The 22,891-nt window shown below is 43.0% G+C and overlaps 1 protein-coding gene across 6 annotated transcripts in view; it reads left to right on the top strand.

The window, feature by feature from the left end:
- LOC147016185 (rho guanine nucleotide exchange factor 37-like) overlaps positions 1-22,891 on the top strand; it is an 83,640-nt gene that overhangs the window by 50,148 nt on the left and 10,601 nt on the right. For 4 of the 6 annotated variants that reach the window (XM_085848964.1, XM_085848965.1, XM_085848968.1 and 1 more), the window contains 9 exons: positions 5,949-6,102; positions 8,168-8,364; positions 12,076-12,206; positions 15,184-15,288; positions 17,734-17,889; positions 18,326-18,634; positions 19,391-19,558; positions 20,640-20,823; positions 21,403-21,680. In XM_085848964.1, coding sequence (XP_085705090.1) covers positions 5,949-6,102; positions 8,168-8,364; positions 12,076-12,206; positions 15,184-15,288; positions 17,734-17,889; positions 18,326-18,634; positions 19,391-19,558; positions 20,640-20,823; positions 21,403-21,680 — 1,682 coding nt within the window. The remainder of the gene's footprint in view (positions 1-5,948; positions 6,103-8,167; positions 8,365-12,075; positions 12,207-15,183; positions 15,289-17,733; positions 17,890-18,325; positions 18,635-19,390; positions 19,559-20,639; positions 20,824-21,402; positions 21,681-22,891) is intronic. The other 2 variants (XM_085848966.1, XM_085848967.1) reach the window with 2 other exon arrangements.

Genomic DNA, 22,891 nt, shown 5'->3' with positions numbered 1-22,891 from the left:
ACTTTTATCCTGCCATGTTGTTAATCTGTTGATGGAGGTTATATGGAAACGATGAATATGCCAAATCATTCGTGTTACTCATCCGGCACTATGTGTCAAGGCCAATAATCTAAAGCAACCAGTCTCAAACGCTACCATGGGCACCCAGACACACCACCAATATGAACTGAGCTGTTGAATGTGGCGCAAAACATCCAAAGAAACTACCGTAACCGAGTATTGTGATCCGTCCTGTTCCCAATACCCGTCGTAGACTGGTATCTGGTAGTTGTAATACGGATTATGGGTACGGATGGGAGATGGCATGAGGTGGTGGTGTAGCACCTGTTTGAAGCCCTGGAGGGAAGAGTGCAATAAAACAACGTCTAGGAGGTGGGTCCACCGACGGGAGAAACGAGGAATAAAAGAGTTGGAGGTGTGCAGTAAATGTGGATTTTGAAAGGTGAACCAGAAGGGGGTAACTGGCAGTATGTGTACATGATGGAGTTAGTGAGGAGGGTCACAGGGCTGAGAGGAGAGGGAGCTGGATCAGTGGGTGATTTAAACAAATGAGGGAGGCTGTGATGTTCGAACAACAAACTCTGTGATTCAACATCAATGTGGGAGATTCCAATACTATTGAGATTTTGTTTCCACAAAAGTCCAGGAGAGACCATAATGGACAATGAGACGACGAGAGCACAACTTCATTGAGCTGCAGACAAAGAGGCCTTGCAGACTGTGAGTAGCTCTGATTTTCCAAGAAAGACTTGGATTAGCGATGCTCAGTCCGCAGCTGGGTTTGGTGGCCAGGTTTGCTATATTTTCAGCCCAGGAAAGTTAATGGCTGATGGTAAGGCCCAAAATTTATAGAACCAAATCTCTTCCATTGGCTGACCATGGAAATACATAGGTTGGTTCGTTTGAGGGATCCGTCCAGAGTGACAAGCTGAAACCATTTTGCTTTGTATGTGAACCCCCTTTGGGTTACATGGAGTATTTCACAGTTTTTCTGCCGAAGTGCAGTTTATAATGAGTGATTGTGGAATAGTATTCCAACTTTCCTGTAATATTCCCCACAATCCAGCCAAGTTGCTTGGTTGCTGGTTGACATCCTCAGTTTCTATATGAGCCCTTAATGATTGTACTGTTCACAACCTCACTTTGTTCATGCTGTGCTATGGGTTTAAGGTTTCCATCAGCGTCTTTACTGTCGATATGTAGTTGAGACACATTTGCCATGGGCTTGAGATCAATTTTGTGCTGGAAGATCTTTCCTTACCTTATGGGGTGTATTTCTGAAGAAATGGCATGATGTATTAAATTGTGTATGTATTTCTCAGCATTCAAGATGCCATCAATTTTGAGTAGATAGTGAACACTTGGTTGGGGTACAGTCCCAAACTTGTACTGACTCTCCACCATGCTTCACTGTCGATGTTACTCAGTGACCTGCAAAAGTATTCACGTCCCTCTAAAGTTTTCACATTTTGATTCCACCTGAGCTTATTATTCCCGCGCTTTCGAAGAAAAGCGGGAATATTGTGATTGTGTCCGTCCGTCCGTCCGTACGTCCGTACATCCGTCTGTCTTACCCTGTAACTCCCCCTACACCGTTTGAAATAGGAACTTGAAACTTTGGGACGTAGTGGATATATGTATGAGGAAGTGCACAACACTGTCGGATTTTTGATATGACCCCTCGGGGCCGGGCCAGAGGGGTTGGGGGTCATGGGGGTCGATAAAAAATTTGTCTTATAGCTTTGTTAATCAACCATATTCATGAGTTATACATTTAACAACATATTTTTTTAAACACATGATGATCAGAGGGTGCTTGGGGGGGGGGGGTAGGGGGTGCTTAGCAGATAGGGGGTCAAAATAGCTCCTCCTACACCGTTTGAGATAGGAACTTGAAACTTTGGGACATTGTAGATATATGTATTGGGAAGTGCACAACACTGTCGGATTTTTGATATGACCCCTAGGGGCTGGGCCAGAGGGGGTGGGGCCATGGGGGCTGATTTTTATTCCCGCGCTTTCAAAGAAAAGCGGGAATATTGTGATTGTCTCTGCCGTCCGTCCGTCTGTCTTACCCTTTAACTCCTCCTACACCGTTTGAAATAGGAACTTGAAACTTTGGGACATAGTAGATATATGTATGGGGAAGTGCACAACACTTTCGGATTTTTGATATGACCCCTAGGGGCCGGGCCACAGGGGTTGGGGTCATGGGGGTCGATTTAAAAAAAATTTAAGTGTATTTACCATTGTACATGGTAAATTCTTTTATATAGAACTTGCTTATGTGGCCCCCATGAGACAAACAGTCACAGGTTTTACTCTTTATCTAATTGATTATGAATAATTAATATTATACACAGTTCATTCCTATGATTAAATTGATGCACAGTTCTATATTGCTGGACAGTGTTAAATTAATGTTTCATGAAATGTTGACATGCTTGTAATAACTTCTGATTTAGTAAACATAGTAAGTCTTTGGTCATAAAGCACATCAAATAGAAAAGAATAGTCAATCCATTTTGCAAGATAAAATTTCACCTGGCGTTAATGGGACAAAGCAGTGCGCACGGGAATATGCGATGGTGTGCCATCGACAACGTAGTTCTAGTTTCATGATGCTTTCAAATCAAACTTAATATATGGAGTCTTCACGAACTAGTCCGAAGCGATAAAGCTATAAAATGTGAACAGGTGAGATTAACAGAGAAAATCGGATGATTCTCATTTGCAGAAGTATTCAAACCCTTTGCCTAATTAACCCGAAATCACTTCATCATGGGGCAACGTCATGCTATGGGGTTACTTTTCATCAGCAGGGACTGGCAAGCTCGTCAGGATAGAAAGGACAATGGACGGTGTAAAGTACAGGAGAATCCTTGATGGAAACCTGCTCGAGTCGGCCATGAATGTGAAACTGGGAAAGAGATTCACATTTCAGCAGGACAATGATCCGAAGCACAAAGATAAAGCCACACTGGAGTGGCTGAATAAGAAGAAAATAAATGTTCTTGAGTGGCCCAGTCAAAGTACTGACTTGAACCAATTGAACATTCAGGGCGAGACTTGAAGATTGCAGTTCATTGACGATCCCCATCGAACTTGGCAGAGCTAGAGCAATTGTCACGTGAAAAATGGGTAAAGAGTTCACCATCTCACTGTGTAAAGCTGGGAGAAACCTTCCCACAAAGCTTCATAGCAGTCATTGCTGCAAAAGGTTCTTCCACCAAGCACTGACCAAAGGGGCTGAATACTTTTACAACCAGTGAATTTTGATTTGCAAATTTTTTTTTTACAGGTATTCTTGACATGTAACCTCCTTCAACTATAACAGTGTTGAGTTTGATTTATTCAGTTATGAATAAAAAAAAAGTTCGTTTGGAAAAATTGTTTCTTTATCATTCGTAATTAATCTGAATGTGGCATGATTGCTATGGGGTGTATACCTTTGCAGGTCACTGGACATACTATCGCGCCAGAGGTTTGCAAACACGATACGTCTCGGTGCTGGGATCTTTGATCCCACGAACGGGCGAAAGGTTTCCAATTACTGTGTTCAATTTACGGCTCCCAAAAGTCACCCAATGGAAAGCTGAAATTTGGTGGCGGCATGCGCAGTCGGCAGAAAGATGGAAAACATTTTTCCTTGAAAGGGGCTTATTTACAAGGAATATGGAGAGAAGGGTGGCTTGGGCATGCAAAATGGAAAAACCAATCGAGGCACCAGGCACGAGTGTGGAGAAGGGAACACGCAGCTTGCGTACAGTGCAATGAAAATAAATAAATAATCCCATCCCCTCTGGACACCATGGAAAACTGACTCTTACTCAGTCCAACGGGACAGGCAAGGACTTGTATTGGCACAGGCTGGTTGAGGTCCCATGGTGACGAGCTCGATCAACTCGGCCCACATCGGCGAGAAGCAGCGAAGGCGAGGTGCGATGTAAGTGAGTGGCGATTAAATGTAAGGAGCGATAGTGGAGACACAATCTCACATGGATTAAAAATGATGATCTCAATTGATCAGGGCTGGTGCATTTGCTCACCTGTGCAGTGCTGATCACATTCTCTGGCCCTGTTTTCCAACTCTTTCCAATCCTCCTGGCATTTGCGGCCGCCTCTGCAAGTGGCGGGTCTCGTCATTGGCCATGCGGCAGTATGGGCGACCCCTTGCTCTTGCTGTCACGCCCCGCAGGGTGTGACCATAAAAATAAGTCTTCTACCTCTTCCGGGCTTCTATGATGCATCTCACTGCCATGGCCTATGCGCACCAGTCGAGAGTTTGTAATGGCCCTTTGGAAAGCACGTAGCGCATTCTCATGTGTTTACATGCCCAATACCTCACCAGCCTCACATATACAGGAGGTTTTCGCACATACAATGTTATCCCGAGCTATACTGTCTATAAATTACAGATGCTGCCCCCTCAGCGTCACATGTAACAAGACGACTTAAGCTGACAGGTACCTCTGATCCATAGCAATTTATCCAACTCTAAACACCTGAACCATACTAATCTTACAACAATCTAGCTGTGAACATCTACCCCCTCCCCCCCTCAATTCCACATAACATACATTGGTTGTGATATGGTCTCCTCTGTCTGAACAACCAAACATTTATTGTAGCCGAACAATTTGAACTTCAATTTATCTGTAAAGAACATGTGTATGCAGCTTTGATCATCTCATGTTTGTGGTCTGATAGTCATTTCCATGTTGTGGTTTGGTTAACTCCTCCCAGCCACAGTTGTTCAGCAGCTTCACATCCCTTGAAGTGCATCTTACTGTTGCTTAGTTAACATTCATACCCTGTATTTACATAAAGGTAATTGGCAAGACCAATACTTCATAATAATCTATCATGTAATGACACTTCCTAAGAAATGCATCATCACTTTTGGGGAGTTTCAGATTTCTCATTTAATCATTTATATGACTAACAATGCCATTTCATATTATCTCTTCAGACTATTGCGTAAAGTCCTTCTGAAAAATGGATTCTTTCTGTGATATTTAACGTGGAATTTCATCCCGCAGTAAAAAAAAAAAAAGAAAAAAAGATTTATACTCGCTTGCCCTGCAGTATTTCAAGCCTGTGAGCCTTCACTGCTTTTGCATCGATACCCCCAGACTACCCTCTTACATTGGATGTGACCATAAGCTGCAAACACACCACCGTCACCATTCCATACTTCATCATTCCCTCCCTCATCAGTGTTCTTGTCTGCTGCTGGCTGGATCACGAACAACCTGACACGCAGGATCTTGGACACTTTTGTGGACCCCTGTATGGCCTGTGTATTAAACGATTGACGTTTGAGTGGAAGAACAGGTTTTTGTTTATGGTTTGTAATTAGCTGAATGGTGGGTTTTTGTTCAACTCATAATTGCTGGGAGGATTGTGTAACACACTCAAGTGGTTATCATGGATGGGAATGCAGAAGGAGAGGTGGTTGAGGGCATCCGTGGGAATATCACAAGGAGGATTTGTGGGATTCTGGTTATTAGGATCTGTGGGATCCCCCACGCAGTGAAAGACGGGGTTTTGCAATCGCATCTGTGTGTCTGAGTCAATTTTTTTTTTTACCATTTGAGCTTTTGTCATTAAATTTTTCAACAAAGTGCTCTGATGAGAATATGCAGAAGACAAATTAATTCGGTCAAAAGGTCAAAGTTACCATTTAGCAAAGAGAATAAGAAGAATAATACAAAGCGGACAGGCTTTGCTTTTTCAGATGCTTTCTAGTTACATGGTTAAGATCACGACTGTGCATTAATTATACAATAAAGGCATGGATGACCAAAGTGATGACAAAGAATGGACGGTGGACATATTATTATCCACCACAAGCACCACATTAGTTATCCTGACGTTTGCCTCCAAACCACTATTGTGGTGGTGTGATTTCCCCCTCCCGCCCCCATGTACTCCCCACCCCATAGGTAAGATCATGCTGGACTTATCTGTCCTGATGGAAGAAGAGTACATGGGGTACTGCTGCAACTATGACGCAGCACAGGCAGCACTTGAGAAGTACAACGAAGATCCCCAAATGGCCAAAATCATTATCCAGCAGGAGTCTCAGCTCAAACACAGGTGCACATCTCTGGTTTTGTTTATTCTTATTGGAATTTCCATTCGGTCATCCATGTTTTGTACAATGCATGGCGGCTATGATGATATAGTCGACATTTTCTTCATGCCTTGTTGGGTTGCTAAACCTCCACATTCTGTGAAATCTACTTATCAGTGGTGAACGTATGCAGGTTATATACAGTTAGAAATTTACTTTTGAAGAACAACTGAAAGCAAGGACAAAATCGGATAGCCATGGCCTGACCATAACAAGGATGCCTCATCTAAATGAGTTCAACAAAACCGACTTCATATCCTGAACAGGGTGTCTTTTTAACCATTAAAGGCCCAGTCACACCTTGACGTTTTAGCCAGCTTATGCCGATTTTTGGAAAATTTGTCTAAAACGCTGTTACACGTTGAATACGTTATGGGTAAGTTTTGATAACATTGAGAGCACGCTGAAAAACACTGCCTTTACGTCGTTGTACGCTGGCTTTAAACGTTGTACTTTTCGGTTGTCCTCAAATTTTCCATGCTTGAAATTTTAACACTTATGCCAGCGTATGACTCACACGTTCCGCATAACGCTGGGCATAAGTTGTAGGCACGTCACGCGTCAACGTCAATTGACACATTGACACACGTCAACACACGTTACTTGTAAGTTACTCATAAGTCGAAACACGTCGAGGTAATGTTGAGCGTACCCAAAACTTATTTCTAACCTATGAGTAACGTGTTGTACTCACGTTACGCAATCTGTGACACACATCGACACGCGTTACTTGTAAGGTGCTCATAAGTCGAAGCACGTCAAGGTAATGGTTAGCGTCAGTGTTCCAGACTCCCTGGTTTTATTATTTTTTTTTTCTTCCTTCCTTCGGTATGATGGTGATTTTGACACTTCGATTTCTAGTGCGGTTATAATATAATATAATTAATAGGCTGCCTCTCAACGATTTAAATCATAACCGCACTGTACACTGAACACCGTCATACCGAAGAAAAAAAAGAAAAGAAAACGGGAGTCTGGAACACTGACGCTAACCATTACCTCGACGTGTTTCGACTTATGAGTACCTTTCAAGTAACGTGTGTCTATGTGTGTCAACGATCGCATATCGTGCGTACAACTTATTCCCATCGCATGCGGAGCATGTGTCATACGGCAAGTACGTGGTAAAATTTTCAACATGTTTAAAATTACAAGACGTACTCCATTTAATACAACGTATGATAGCGTACTTTAGCGTTCTATTCACGCATACCAAACTTACCCATACCGTATTCGACGTGCGCCAGCGTTTTAGACGCATTTTTCAGATGTCTGCATACGCTGGCAAGATCGCCAAGGTGTGACTGCGATGTTGACAGTTCCATTTCTGCGGCGGTTATGATTTGAATCGTTGTGCAGCAGCCTTTTCATAACCTATGCCACGTCATCGTCGGCGATGCGTGCAGCGCGCTATGCATAAGTTAAACTATCGTTGGGCATAGGTTGTGAAGGCCAACAACAGGTTCAGCGTTCATTGGTATAAGTTATCTATAACACAACGAAACGTTCTGTGTCCATTACAAATACGTTATGCATAAGACCAAGTCGTTATGAATACGTCCGAATCTTGAAAAAATAAAAATAAAAAAAAAAACATCAAAAGTTCAACGTAAGCCAGCGTTTTACAGACATTTTAATACGTTGCCATCGCTGGCTAAAACGTCAAGGTGTGACTGGGCCTTTAGTTTAAGCATCTCAGCTTGTGCAGTTTTCAACAGAATTATCCTCAGAGTAGGTAAGCAAGGTACAGGCAAACAAAACAGGCCATCATAACTAAACTTCACTTAACCATTCATTTTAGTTATTTACCCAGTGTGGTAAAACCATCATAACCAAGCTTCACTTAATTCTAGTTAGTTATTTACCCACTGTGGTAAAATCATCATAACCAAGCTTCACTTATCCGTTCAAGTTAGTTATTTGCCCAGTGTGGTGAAACCTCATGTTAATCTATCATGAGATTATTGGAAGTGAAAGATGATGTAATGGTGTGAATAGTTGGATTAAGCGTGCACGGTTTCCTTCCAGCTTGCCCCATACAGGGAACCTGCAGTCCATTCTGATCCAGCCAGTGCAAAGGATCATGCGTTACCCACTGCTGCTCGACAACCTCATCGCCAAGATGCCGCCGGAGCTCTTGGGTTACGCTGAGCTGCAGGCCGCAACTAGTCGCTTCAAGGACATCAACGTATCCATCAATGACACAAAGCGTCAGCAGGACTTGCGTAGGTGGTGGGTCGGTCGGTCGTGCGAGGTACACCAGTGTTGGTGGTGTGAAGTGTATGTTCACACTGGGTCTTTTCAAATCTTCAAGGACAGCTCCATTTTTTTGTGCAGTTCACACATTTAAGGGTTCTTTTAATTCCATTTCTTCTTTCAAATTGCTAACGGTCGCCAGCTCTTCTATTGCCAACCATGTGGTTGCCTTTTCCATGTTTAAACTGTCGTCCTTCATCGATAGCTAATTGCTGATTCGTCGATCTCACCAAGAGAAGTCCATGGTTCTTCACTGCTGTGTAGTTTGCAAACTCCACTCTTAGCTCTTCCTATCAGTTCCTGCATCCACAAACTTTATTCTTCTCACCAATATTTCTTCCATAGAGATCTGTGAGTTTCCTTTTGTCAGTTCAACCGGACATTCCAAATTCGTTGGCAGTCTTCCCACAGCACATTCCGGCTGTTCTGATTCACACCAAATTGTGTGCTTGACCTGCAATGCTGACTTGTGATTGGGATAACATTGAGCCTTTTGTTAGATCCCCACTTACCCCACCTTTCTCTACCTGTTTCGTTCCCACAACCATTTCCCTTTCCATATTTCTCACGTGGTCCCCAAATTATCACAAGCTTCTCCATCTGAAGCATCTACTTTCGTTTATAACCACACTCCTCCAACCACATTATCTCCTCGACCACCCCACCAACCTGTACTTCACACTCCACCGATAACATCTCCTTACAGCTGAATGTTCCAACTTCCCAAATTTATCATCAGAAATACCTTTTCAAACGAGAGGCTTTCCCTGCTTTTCTCTTCCACTGTTACTTCATGTATCGGTCTCTTCCACTGTTACCAGCGAACGTTTGGCTCCTCTTCTTAAATTCTCTTCCACCCAATCATCAAACCACAAACTGTTCGAGCCTCCCTTCCTTAACAAATACCCATTATTCTTGGGATTTCTTCTCCAACTGCCATCTTTCTTACTTACACCTGCTTTTCCATCTCACCTGCTGCTGTCGTTCTTCAGTTCATGGTAAACCGAGCTTTGTGGGGATGCAAGTGCTGCCAAGCAACCCTTCATTCTGAAAGCAAGGCCCACCGGTGATCACTACGAGTTGATTCCCAAGGTTTCAAACCAGGATTCCAGTTTGATGCAATTCCCCAGCTGAGTAGTGCTCATCTAAAATATAACATCTCTGATCTCTCCTGCCTCCAAAACCAGTTTGTTGGCATACATCAAGTCTGGCTCTTATGTATTCCTCGCGTACAAAGCGACAAAAAAAAAAACATGACTTGGGATAAGTCTCACCTTCATGATGACTTTTCACTAAAAATTCTTGTCTTCAACCTCATCTTCCTAATTCCTTTTCTTGTGCCACACTCCTTGGATTGTTTAAAGAGCCGTTTGAAATGAAACGCTGATGAAGGGCTTTCAACCAACAAGCAACAGTGTGATGACCCGAGATTTTGATAGGCCTGTATTCCTTCGATACGTGGCACTTATAAGCAACTCCTCTGTTTCAAACTCGTATTTCTGACATGGATCGAAGGGATATTTCCCGGGGGGGGGGATGGAGAGGAACAGGGAGCACCTGGTTTAAACCTTTCATTTTCACAAGCTGAATCATTGTCTTCTTGGGGTTATTAAGGAAAGGTTGTGTCGGTAGAATATTCCTTCACTTAAGGTCATTCTTGAGCCAGCTGGGCTTTTATCAACAAATAGAGATGTGGGATTTTTCACACAATGAGCTATGCTTCCAGAATCTTGGAATGCTTATTATTGCTCCCTTCAGCCAGATTTGCACCCACAGCTTCTGATACATCAGCCCACTGTCCTCACCTGCACTCGATCATCATAATTGGCTCTCTGTTTACTTACCTTGCCACAAACTTAAGGACTCAACCATAACTTGTTTTTTTCCAACCTGTCCACTGGACAGGTAGATATTAGATTTTTACCTGTCCCATCAACCATTGCTCCTCTCCAACTTTGAAGTGGGAGCATGTGGGGCCACATATCATTGACGTGTCCACGAGCGTACGAGTGTGGTCGGGTGACTGGTAATGTAAAAAGATCCTCTTGGTGACTGGTAATCGCTGTGGCCTTACTATGTTGGAGGTTAAGATATGTCAGGTTATTTTAACTTCTGGGTGGTAAAATTGACCTGTCCTTAGGATGGGTTTATTGAAGTTTACACTCGTCTCACGGACAGAAACGCCCATTCCTGGCAGTCAGGCAACCGTTAATGTCCAGCCCTGATTTTACCTGCAAGCTTACTTCTTTACTCACACCCACTTTTCTATTGCACCCACGTAAGAATCCTATCACCCACATTTTATTGCAAGAGTCAAGGCTGTGATGAAAGAGCTACATGAAGGATAAAATAGATGAATCAGCAAAATAATTATGACAGAGTGGTGAGTGGAATCCACATGTACCTCTTACTGATTTTGAGTGATATATTTCCTGATTTAAAATAGCCGAGTATGTACAAACCTGCTCACCTGTTTTCATCAGGATAGCCAAGGTTGTGAATACACTCAGCAAAATCTCTTCAGTAACAACACGTGTTGGTATCGGTATTTGGGGGTTAAAGGACTGCTGGAACCTTTGGCTCGTCCTTTGAGCTATCATTGTGGTCAACAAACTGTTCATTATCTCCACACTTAAAAAAGTTAAAAAGTAATAATAAAAAAACGGGGAAATATTGTCATCTACTCTGTCTCTGTCTGGCTGGCTATGTCCGTCCGTCAAGGTATCTCCTCCAAAACAGTTGTGCTGGCATTCACCAAACTTGTTAGTGATGACCACCTGGCAAGAAGGTGTGAGAGCAGTATAATTTTGGCCCCAACCCCTTGGGTCCCTGGGGAAGGGTCAAAAGGTCAAATACCCCAAAAATGTAAATACGGTCACATTTTAAAACATTTTTAAATGAAACTTTATATACGCAATCAACATTGGCAGACGCATGAAAAATGTGATGTTTTTTTTTGGATGTGACCCCCAGTTCATGCCACTGGTGGTGGGGACTTTGGGTCACAGGGGTCAAAACAGAAGATTAAAAAAAATAGATATTGGGTCATCCCTGGTGGAACGTTTTGTCACCTTTCAACTTTGCTTTCGGTGGAAAGTGTGGGGATTCGCGATGGCTCATCATCGACTTCACTTTTGTTGCCTCTGCTATTGAAGGTAGACCGAGATTACATTTTCATCCCTGTCTCTTTCTGTAAGCAGGATATCTTAAAAGGTTGGGGATGGATTCACACTAAATTTGGGGGACAGATTGGATGTATGACTCGGACAAATTGATTCGATTCTGGTGAAGATTAGGATTCGAGAATTTTTAAAGTGATTCTTCACCATTGAGAGATAGGGCCAAAAGCTATGTGTAGCACGATATCTGAAAAAGTTGCAGACAAGTTGTGACAAAACCTGGTGAATAATTTGGTTCGGTGACAAGAACAAGCCGATTTAGATGTTGGTTCAGGTCCGGATTCAGATCCGGCCTTTCAGTGGGATACAAAGCATGAATTGTTCAGCCTGGCGGAGGGTATGCGCTAGACTGAGTGCCGTTCTACTTTGCTTTGTGATTATACCGATGCTTGCGTTTTTGTCCTATTGCTTAGGAATTGGAGCAGGTTGCTCACATGTGCTCATTATACCGCCACTCCTAACCCCCTCTTTCCTCGCGTCCAACTCCTCCACTTCCCATAGTGGTGAAATATCGCAAGAAACATCGTGAAAGTGTCAGTGAGAGGTTAAGCCACCTGAATATCAACACAGTTCGCAAGATGTCAAGCCGCTTTGGTGTGCAGTTCAGGCAAGCCGCAGGATTTCTGACATTGGTGAGTCTGACTCGTGCTTATGTTGAAAACCACATTTCAGACTCATGCTTATGTTGAAAACCACATTCCAGACTCGTGCTTATGTTGAAAACCACATTCCAGATTCGTGCTTATGTTGAAAACCAAGCTGTTAGGGAAAACCAAGCTCGAGCAATTACTGATTAAAGCCTTAACGGGATGATACCAGACGTAGTACACTTACCTTTGAGCCGTCTTGTCTAGGTTCTGCTCCCGACCCAACTATTCTATTGAATTTCCGACCCGACGATAAACTGTCTAATTGGTGGTACCAGGCAGGATATTGCATTACAAATGAAAATTAAGCCAGGTGTCCTATCTGCGAGCATGAGGCAGTGGATGTTAAAGATCATACGATGACTTTCGATTAAGAGGAGGTGAGTGATCACCGGCACCCTGAAAAAAAAAAAAGATCAATTCCTTTCTTAACCTGCAAGGAACACGATCAGTAAAGATTTCGTAAGTATATTGATGACTTCCGTTTCTGTTTGTTTGTTTGTTTGTTTGTTTGTTTGTTTGTAGGCATGATAACTCGAGAACGGAAGAAGCCACCAATGTCAAATTACACCACGTGATTCAGGAGGGTGATGGCTAGTGCTGATTAGATTTTGGTCAAAATCGGTCAACGTTCAAGGTCACAGTGAGGTCAAACATTCGATTTTTGATGGTTTGGAACAGAATCATCATAGAAACTTCTGGTTTGCGTCGCTACCTTCTCTAGAGACAGCTTTTATTAGACAAGGTCAGAGGTCAAGTTGACGATTTCGTAAGTACCAGTCTATGACTGCTTGTTTGTTTGTTTGTAGGCACGATAACTCGAGAACGGAAGAAGCTACCAATGTCAAATTACACCACTTGATTCAGGAGGGTGATGGCTAGTGCTTATTAGATTTTGGTCAAAATCGGTCAAAGGTCAAGGTCACAGCAAGGTCAAATATTCGATTTTTGATGGTTTGGTACAGATAACTCGAGAACGGAAGAAGCTACCAATGTTAAATTACACCACGTGATTCAGGAGGGTGATGGCTAGTGCTGATTAGATTTTGGTCAAAATCGGTCAAAGGTCAAGGTCACAGTGAGGTCAAACATCCAAAACATTCAATTTTTGATGGTTTGGTACAGAATCATCTTAGAAACTTCTGGTTTGCATCGCTACGTTCTCTCGAGACAGCTTTTATTAGACAAGGTCAGTGGTCAAGTTGACGATTTCGTAAGTACCAGTCTATGACTGCTTGTTTGTTTGTTTGTTTGTAGGCACGATAACTCGAGAACGGAAGAAGCTACCAATGTCAAATTACAACCACGTGATTCAGGAGCGTGATTGCTAGTGCTGATTAGATTTTGGTCAAAATCGGTCAAAGGTCACAGTGAGGTCAAACATTCGATTTTTGATGGTTAGGTACAGATAACTCGAGAACGGAAGAAGCTACCAATGTCAAATTACACCACATGATTCAGGAGGGTGATGGCTTGTGCTGATTAGATTTTGGTTAAAATCGGTCAAAGGTAAAGGTCACAGTGAGGTCAAACATCCAAAAAATGATGACTCGAACGGAAGAAGCAACCAATGTCAAATTACACTACGTGATTCAGGAGGGTGGTGGCTCGTGCTGATTAGATTTTGGTCAAAATCGGTCAAAGGTCAAGGTCACAGTGAGGTCAAACATCCAAAACATTCGATTTTTGATGGTTTGGTACAGAATCATCTTAGAAACTTCTGGTTTGCATCGCTACGTTCTCCCGAGACAGCTTTTATTAGACAAGGTCAGTGGTCAAGTTGACGATTTCGTAAGTACCAGTCTATGACTGCTTGTTTGTATGTTTGTTTGTAGGCACGATAACTCGCACAGCCAGCGCACACAGCCCAATACAGTGGGAATTACCGAATGGGAGAATCGTGGCATATAGTGGAGGGACGTGTCTGGTCAATCTCGTATCATGTCTACTTTGACGGCCCCAGATATTCCCACATTGTGGGGTCGGCTGAGAAACGTTGTTGTCCAAGTCTTTCCCGACCAGGCTGGTTGCGCCTGTCGTTCAACTGGAGTAGATATGGGCAGGCATTTGTAATTTGTTCAGCGTGCCGGCGATAACTCGCCTACTCTTTGTGACAGACACCTTGGGATCTTTAACGCCCACCAATAACCAGTGTAGGCATACGGGTCCTCCGGCTTAACATGCAATGCATGCGAAATACCAGGGTGGTAGTTTATAGCTGGGTAGGAATTTGAACCCAAGCAAGTCAGCTCAGAAGTGAGTCAACCTTCCTTGAGGGTATCCTGTCAGTTCTACTTGTCTTCTAAATACGTTTTATACAAATAGGATTGAAGGAATAATATTATTTGTATATTCTTGTAAACTCATTTGAGCACTCAATTCTTCCTCACCTGCTGACGCCCCCTCTCTGCTCTGATGTCTTAATTCCCTTTTACTCATTCCTTCACCACGTCGACTTAGCGATCTGACCTTCCACCCCATCCTGATCCATCCATGCCTTTGTGTCATCTCAACTGCTTCCCGAAAATTTCCTCTGACCCCCTCTGCTCCCCCCATTCACCAGACAGATAGTTTGATTGACAAAATAAAACGTAACTCGGTTAGCAAATGTTGGTTCATACGAGTCACCTTTGAGTTGGTGAGAAATATTATTATTCCGCGATGGTCGTGTTTGAAAGTTTAAAACTTTTGGGGATAATTTTATTTCGTGTCAGGGCAGATGGATTTTACTGTGCCCTCCACAGCCTGCACTGCTGCATCGCTGAACTTTGAAGTTTCCTTAATTACTTTCAATTGGCACTTTAATTCCCTGCAATTAACATTAACTGCACATACAGAGCATCGGTGTCTAGGCCTGCCTAGTAGGAGCTTCTATAGCTCAACCATGGCACTGGGTTTGTATTCTCTCTTGGACTCTTAATGAGCTCAAAACTCTTCTTGCTTAGCTCTTTTGTACTTGCAGACAAAAGACGCGGTGTACGAGAAATCGAAAAGCACGTTTTTGGAGCTGTACAAGGCCATCATGGACTTGCTTGTCCATCTCCCAGAATATCTTCAACAACTACAGGTTTGTCCCACTCCCTCTCTTCCACCAAATTCCTGTCTTCAAATGAAATGCACTCTTTCCCCCTCCCCCAACTCCCTGGAATCGATAAAGAGAGTTTGAGATTTAGGATTCGGAAAGCCAAAGTGCATAAAAATAAACCGTACAGGTTCAAAACCTGACGGCTGTGGGTTCGAGCGAAATGTTTTTTTTCTGGTGTGAGACATCTCGTGATTCGTACTCATCCTTCCCAGGCAGAGCCTGCATGAAATGCAAAAATAGAAATACTCCAGGGAATCGGTAATCCATGAAATTGCTCATTTTGCTTTAATCCCCCATCGGGATCCTTGGCCTGGCTCTGCTAAATCGGTCTCTGCTAGCGCGCCAGTAGGCCAGCCTGTTTTGCAGCCCCATGCTGCTGGAAATTGCTAATTATCAGGTTGAAACGGTGCACTGTGCGGGGTCTTGCAGGCATACTCTCGCCGACTTCATCAGAGAAGCTGCTAGGTCATGGGCGATGTAGACACATTCTGGCATCTTGAGAAAAGTAAGAGGTCAGACAAGAGGCCAAAACCATTCCACGGTGACAGCCACCGCAGAATACATCATTATAAATTCTGGACACCATTGCCTTCGTCTTTTGAAAATGTGCTTCCCGTGGAACTTTATGACGTCCGCTTCCACTTGGGGTTAACATTGTTGAGGATTATCGATGACTGGCAGCGATGATATTGTCATGTGGGCATTAAACATTAAAAAGGTTTCGCATCTTTTAATTCCTGTTTGAGTTGAACTTATCACATTCACTGTAAGAGTGAAATTTGTTGCAAAGTGAGATATATATATATATATATATATATATATATATATATATATATATATATATATATATCCCACTAAATATGTATATATATATATATATATATATATATATATATATATATATATATATATGTATGTGTATATGTACTTCATTCAAGCTTATTTGTAAAAAAACAAAAAACAAAGCAAATCAAATTTGAACACTTATTGGGTGTACAGTAAGACCAAAATGATCAGTGATGCTGATCAGAGCATTAGCTGCCGTTAAGGCCTAAGTCACATTTGCTCTACGGCGAGGATACGGCGGCCGTACGCCCTCTGAATTGACAAACGTGCGGCGGCCGCAGAGTTTCTGAGGTGGCGTCAGGATGGCCCTACGCCGTATGGCTATATTTTACAGGCCGTAAGGTCACCGTGGAATTATTATGCGGAGTTATAACGTTTTTCATTTCTACGTTCGCCGTAGCAATTCGACAAGCCGAAAAAAAAAAAAATTAACCCATTCGTTACCGCCCGTCTGGCCGCACGTTCGCCTTAGGGCCCCCCTGCGGTCACCTTGCGGGCACCTTGCGTCTGCCTTGAAAATTCTATGGCCGCCGCAGGAATGCCCTGAGGTCACCGTGCGACATCAAATCAAAGACCGTACGGCAACCCCACGTTTTCGGTCTCCACAATTTCTAAATACGCCGTGCAACTCCCCGAAAAATAAAAACATATATGACTGCTACATTGTGTGACCATGGAAATACTGCGGCTGCCGTATAATTGCTAGTGGCCGTAGATTTTGGAGACCCCACGGCCGCCGTGGCAAATGTGACTTCGGCCTAAATACGTCGTGCGGCTCCCCGAAAAATAAAAACATATATGACTGCTACATTGTGTGACCATGGAAATACTGCGGCTGCCGTATAATTGCTCGTGGCCGTAGATTTTGGCGACCCCACGGCCGCCGTGGCAAATGTGACCGAGGCCTAAATGCTTCAATGGTCGGCCTTTTGGTATTCCCAAATACTTATTTCTGGTGCTCTGCCCAAAGACAGATTCAGTGCTGCCAAAGCAGCCACTTGGCAAGACTTGCACTGAGTGGTTTGCCTTTGCCTTCCCAATTATAGTGAGGGCAGGAATTTGGAATTTGTTCATGGTTCTGCCAATTGCTCGCCTATTCTTCGCAAAGGACACTGTGGGATCTTCATCGTTGACCAACCAATGCCGGCAGACAGGACACCCAGTTTGATGTCCATCTAAGGGATGGCACATGCATTTATGCCTCACCTGGAAATACTGGGATGACAGTTTATATCTGAGTCAGGATTCAAACCCAGGCTCGACAGCTCAGAGGGATGTGCTATCCTGTCAGCCCTGTTCCCATCTGTGTACATATAATAGATTGGTGAATATATTGGGTTTTTCAGATGAATTTGCCTCCCCCCATCCACACCCTTCATCCACCTCCTACACTGTAGTCTTTGGTTTTGCAACACAAAGCATCCTGGATGAAAATCCCCTGTACTCTGTTGATATATCTCAGTCTTGGAAATGTACTTTTAATTCACATAGGGGAATACCATTTATCCTATAAGCTCCTCCATAAGGCTTTGCAATGTTTAACAGAAATATTTTTCTGTTACTCTGAACGTTCCCACATAGATTTCCCCAAAGTGCTTCTCCTCACAGAACCCCGAGGTGGAGTGGTTGGCACTCTCTGACACCGCATGCAAGATTTGGGCAGGATGGAACCAACACCTTGCTGTTTTGTACCAGCACGCCATTTGTAACATCCACCAACAGCACTTCAACGTACTGGTGAGCCCCAAGCATTGCCTCCATGTGCACTCTACCCTCATCTGCTCTTGTTTTACGTCATGGTCCTTACAGTACATTGGTGCTTGTGGAACCTTGTTCCTCTGTAGTGTTATCACATGGATTCAATTGAAAAACACCATTGGATTTGTATCGGATATATAATTGTAGTTAGCAATACCGGAGACTAATATAAAGCCAAAAAACAGGTGGCCTAAAATATCCTGGGACTGTGATGTCACAATTTCTTACAGTACAGGCAAGCTTGATATTGGAGTAGATCATCAACACATCTTGGAGGATCGAGCCATGGTCAAGGAGATGTAGTCTTTGCAGGGATCACATACAGTTTGTTGTAGAAGTGACACTGTGATAGGTTTGGAACTTGCACAACAATCCTCACCGACTGAAATGTTCTCCACTTCCTGTTACATGCCAGCGGAATCGTCTTGAAGAGTTGGTGCAGATGCCAGCGACCGACCTACTTCGGGCCTTCAAAATACCGATGTTTCTCATTCAGAAAAGGAATGACAAGCTGCTTGACGTGTCCGGTTCCGATGATGGAGATGAGGATATACAACATCATCGCTCCTACCTCGAATACCAGACTTTACACACTCAGCTGCTCGACGGACTGCCCAAGTTTTGCGCCCACGCTTCCTCGCTCTACATCGCCATTTTTCAAGGCTTTTTGTTCGCGCACACCATGTTCTTTGAATCCTGTATTGGGGAGCTCAAACTTCTTCAGGTTAGTGTCACTTCCTGTCATATCTGAATGCATGGACCTTGATAGTAAAATACGGATTTCAAGTTGTCTTGGTCGCTGCTGTTGTCCTGCTCGATGAGGCTCTTATCAGTAATTGATGTAATATTTCGGCCAATCATTTGGAAACGACAAATGATCGATAGACAATACCGGATGCATCAACAAAGACAACGATGGTGGGGAAATATAAAGGAAGAAGGATAATTTTAAAAGCATTCATAATGAATGGAAGGAGAAGAGACTAGTTTGTAGAAATTGGCATAGTGTGCACTTTGGCATAATTGGTTAGTTTGCGGGATCAAGACCAAATGAGGTACTCTCTGCATCTTTGGAATGTTTAATTGTGGACTTAATTTGTTTCACTATCATCGTGATCCTTTTTCTGCGCACTCCGCTGATTTTGAAACTGCTGAGGAAAATGTTTAATATTGCTTTTGCTTCTTCTCGTGCCGAAAGCACCGACATCTGCATACCGGCTCACGTGACCGCCGCGTGATGAGTAATTTGTGCACAAGCCGTTATTGCTATTTTATAGCAGCGATTGCATTTTGCTATCCATTACATTGTTTCTAACGGCGTCTTTGATACAATTGTGTGTTCAAACACGTTCATCCACAGCCATACTGTTCATGGCATTTTTAACCGTTTGGGGGGGGGGGGGAATTATTTTTTGCATTTTAAGAGCTTTTATGTTTTGCTTGTTATATGGTCATTGATAACTCTGTGTGGTGACCGTAGGTTGTGGGTCATCGCAATGAGGAGAAGACTTCATCGCTTAGCATGGAGCAGGAACTCGAGGACAAGCTTTCGCACTTTGACTTTGGTTGCAATATTGGCACAGTTTATCCTACAATATCACACCCAGTAATGGTAAAGACAAAGAGTCTGGACACAGACTGCTCTGTGGTACGTATCGTGTATTTTGTTTCTATCTACTTTTTTAATGATTCTCATTCCTCTCACCTTCTTGTGAGCTCGACCGGAGGAAACGCTTCTGGCACGTCTTTTCTGCAGCAAACTGGTCAGTCCTGACATTTGACTGAAGGTGGTTTGTTCAATAATTTGTAATATGTTCAGAATGATGGCGATAACCTGTCGACTCCCCAATAAGACACTGAGGGATCTTGAACATCCACCAACGATTTCTGGCAGATGGGTACTCCAACGTAACGTCTTTCCAATGGACGGCGTAGACATTGATGCTTCACACTGCATATGAAACACCACGGTGAGAGATTGTAGCGAGGCCGAGATTCAAACCCAGGGTAGACAGCTAACGTGTCCACTAACGTGTCGTAGAAGCTAACGTGTCCACTAAATCTCGAATGTATTGCTTTGAGTGTGTTACACATGACGAAGGAAATCTATCAAGAACCACGCAGTGGGGGTATCATTGTTTTCATGGAAACCATGTGCTTTTGAACTTTCTCAACTTTATTCTCTATTGAACGGACGCGACCAACCTTTCATGAAGCATTTGTATGGAATTTTCCAACTGTATACACCAGGTTATGGACTCTGACTAAACACCAGGCACCAGTTGCTCAAAACCTGGATAATTTTAACCACTGGACAAGAGCTATCTTGTGGTTGAAATTCTTATCCGATGGCTAACTAACTGACCATTTATCATAAAGTGAAGAAGCAGCACCATTTTTAAAGTATTTTGTCGACTTCACCAGGGTAGGAACCTTTAGGCCACCTTGTGTCCAAAACTTTGGAAAATTTATCCACTGGATAGCGCTTATCCGAGTTTTTTGAGCAACCGGGTGCATGTGGAGAAATACACAACAAAATTATCCACGGAGCGTCAGATCGGCAAGAGACATGTCTTTTTTCCCCCGCGAAAATGTGCTCCATACTCACATGTTGATAATGTATGTTCGGGATCTGTTTCAAGCCGAGATAACATGGTCAGTAGAGTTGTAATGTGTGGTCCAATGTTTGGATGAGTTACCTACCACTTTCTTTGTTCTTCTTTGGGCAGCGCCGAGCGGAACGCAGAGAGCTGGTGTTTCAAGCACATGAACCATCACGCCTCTACGTGCTGCGGGCAAACACATGGGTCGGTAATGGCGTGGACCTGCAGTTGCTCTGTGGCGATATTGTGGGATTTCTGAAGGCACACGATGGCTCGGGATGCTCAGCACGTTGGCTTGTTGATTGCGGAGGTATAGACCATAAGCGTTACATTATGTGTTGATCAGTGACCTGCTTGGCCATTCTGAATGTAAAGCAGTGTGCAGATCGTGTAATAATCCGACGTAGCACAACCCTCTTTGGGGAGCATAGTGCAATGGTACTGTAGGATGCATAACCAATCAGCCAGATTGTCCTGCAGATTAGGAAACATTGAAGGAGCGTCCTTGATACTCGGGGAATCTGAGAGCAAAATATTTATAAACATAAACTCACCAAGTTTAAAGACTGTGATGAAACATAACGGGATGAGCATATTTAGACAAAAAATTATGCCATTTTACGCCATCTTTGACCAATTAAATTTTCCGCTCGCTCTCTCATCGTTGGTTCTCAACCCATGTACCTTTTTATCATGATTGTGTGGGGTAAGGTGTTCCATGAACCCTCTGATGAAATTTTTGTTTTTAACTTTAAAATTTGAAAAACAAAAACAAACACTATCAAGTTGAAACCTTTGTCGGGAAGGTATTGCACTGAGATCGTTTGTACAGCAGTATGCCATGCGACCATGTACCTCTTTCTTTTGCTGTATATTCTATATTCCCAAGGTATGAGAGGGTTGGTGTTGGCTTGCCTGCTCACACCTTACTCCAAGATGCGGCATAATTCCTTAAATGATGGAGCTTCACGTGAGGGCACCTCTCCTAGGACACCCCGAGTGGGATTCGGAAAGACGACATCTGACTACTACAACATGAGTTCAGAGACTTGTTTCAACCAGATGTTGGACATCAGTAAGGGTAGTGGGGAATCCTGCAACCAAGAGAGCATGCCTTCCACAGAAACACGTTCCTTGCAAGCTTGCACAGCCTCATCCGACACTACGGTGAGAACCCTAAACTTGCAAGGATTCCTCAACAAGTTTGTGATTAGCATAGAAATATGACACAACATTAAGAGCACATTTAGGTGAAGGTTAAACCAGCATATAAAATACTGCATATAAAGGTATCATAATTGTGTACAAATTTAGAATGACAAGTTTCTTGATGGACTTTTCTTTTTTACTGTTGAGGTATAGTTTTGTGGAGGCACTCGAGTACATAAAACATTAGATAAACAAGAAAAAGAATAATTAGAGATTGCAGACCCTCGCCAGGACTTGTATATGGTGTATTTTGTGTCATTTGTGTACTGGTGTGTTCCGTAGTTAATAAGAGCCATGATTAGAACTGCCAATTTATAACTGCTGGCAGTGATGACCGTGTACCAAGACGTCTCGCTTTGATGCAACTCTGCTTTGTTTGGACACCTGAACCTGACCCATGTGTTTTTTATTTATTTATTAGTCAATTGAATGCAGAATGGGATTAAAATATATTCAATTCAAATCAAATGGAAGACCAAATAGGTACAGCCCTGCATTGGAGTCATCAGAAGGAACCGAAACAAGCAAAAACAAAGATGAAGTCATCGGGAAGAACCTGGATTTGATTTGCATTTCAGCTGCTGCTCCTCGACCCTCAAACCCGTCCAGGCACAGCCAAGTGAGCCTTATTCAAACAAACAACAACAAAAAAAGAACCCAGATCAAAACAATAAATAATTTGGGCTGCCAAACCATGTGTCCATTCAAGTTGAAATTTAAAACGTATTCCTCATCATTACTGGATCATAATTTTGAAGCTTCATGTTGATTGATTAAGCGATTCCAGAGAAAACATTATTTAATATTTGCATTTGATCCAATATGGCTGATAAACCATGTGACCTATGAATTATTCCCCTACAAACTTGTACACCCATGGCTTTGGGAACATTTTTGTGAAGTTTTGCCTCAATCTGTCCAACCATTCTGAAGAAGAAGATTTTTTTATAAGTTTGAGGGTAAATCCAATATGGCTGCCAAACCGTGGGACCGATGACACCATATTTGTGAACCTTTTGTTCTTCATGGAGGGGTGGTCATGCTTGTAAAGTTTCACCTCGATCTGTTCAGCCACTTCAGAGAAGATTTTGAAGGTTTTTGTGGTTAGATATTTATCGGTATGCCGTCCTGATGAGGGCAAATAAGCCCGAAATTTGGAAAGGCGGCTC

Source organism: Eptatretus burgeri, chromosome 12 (assembly GCF_056783735.1).
Source record: "Eptatretus burgeri isolate ZD-2024b chromosome 12, Ebu_testis_v1, whole genome shotgun sequence".
NCBI classification, from domain to species: domain Eukaryota; kingdom Metazoa; phylum Chordata; class Myxini; order Myxiniformes; family Myxinidae; genus Eptatretus; species Eptatretus burgeri.
This window is presented reverse-complemented; position numbering and strand designations above follow the sequence as displayed.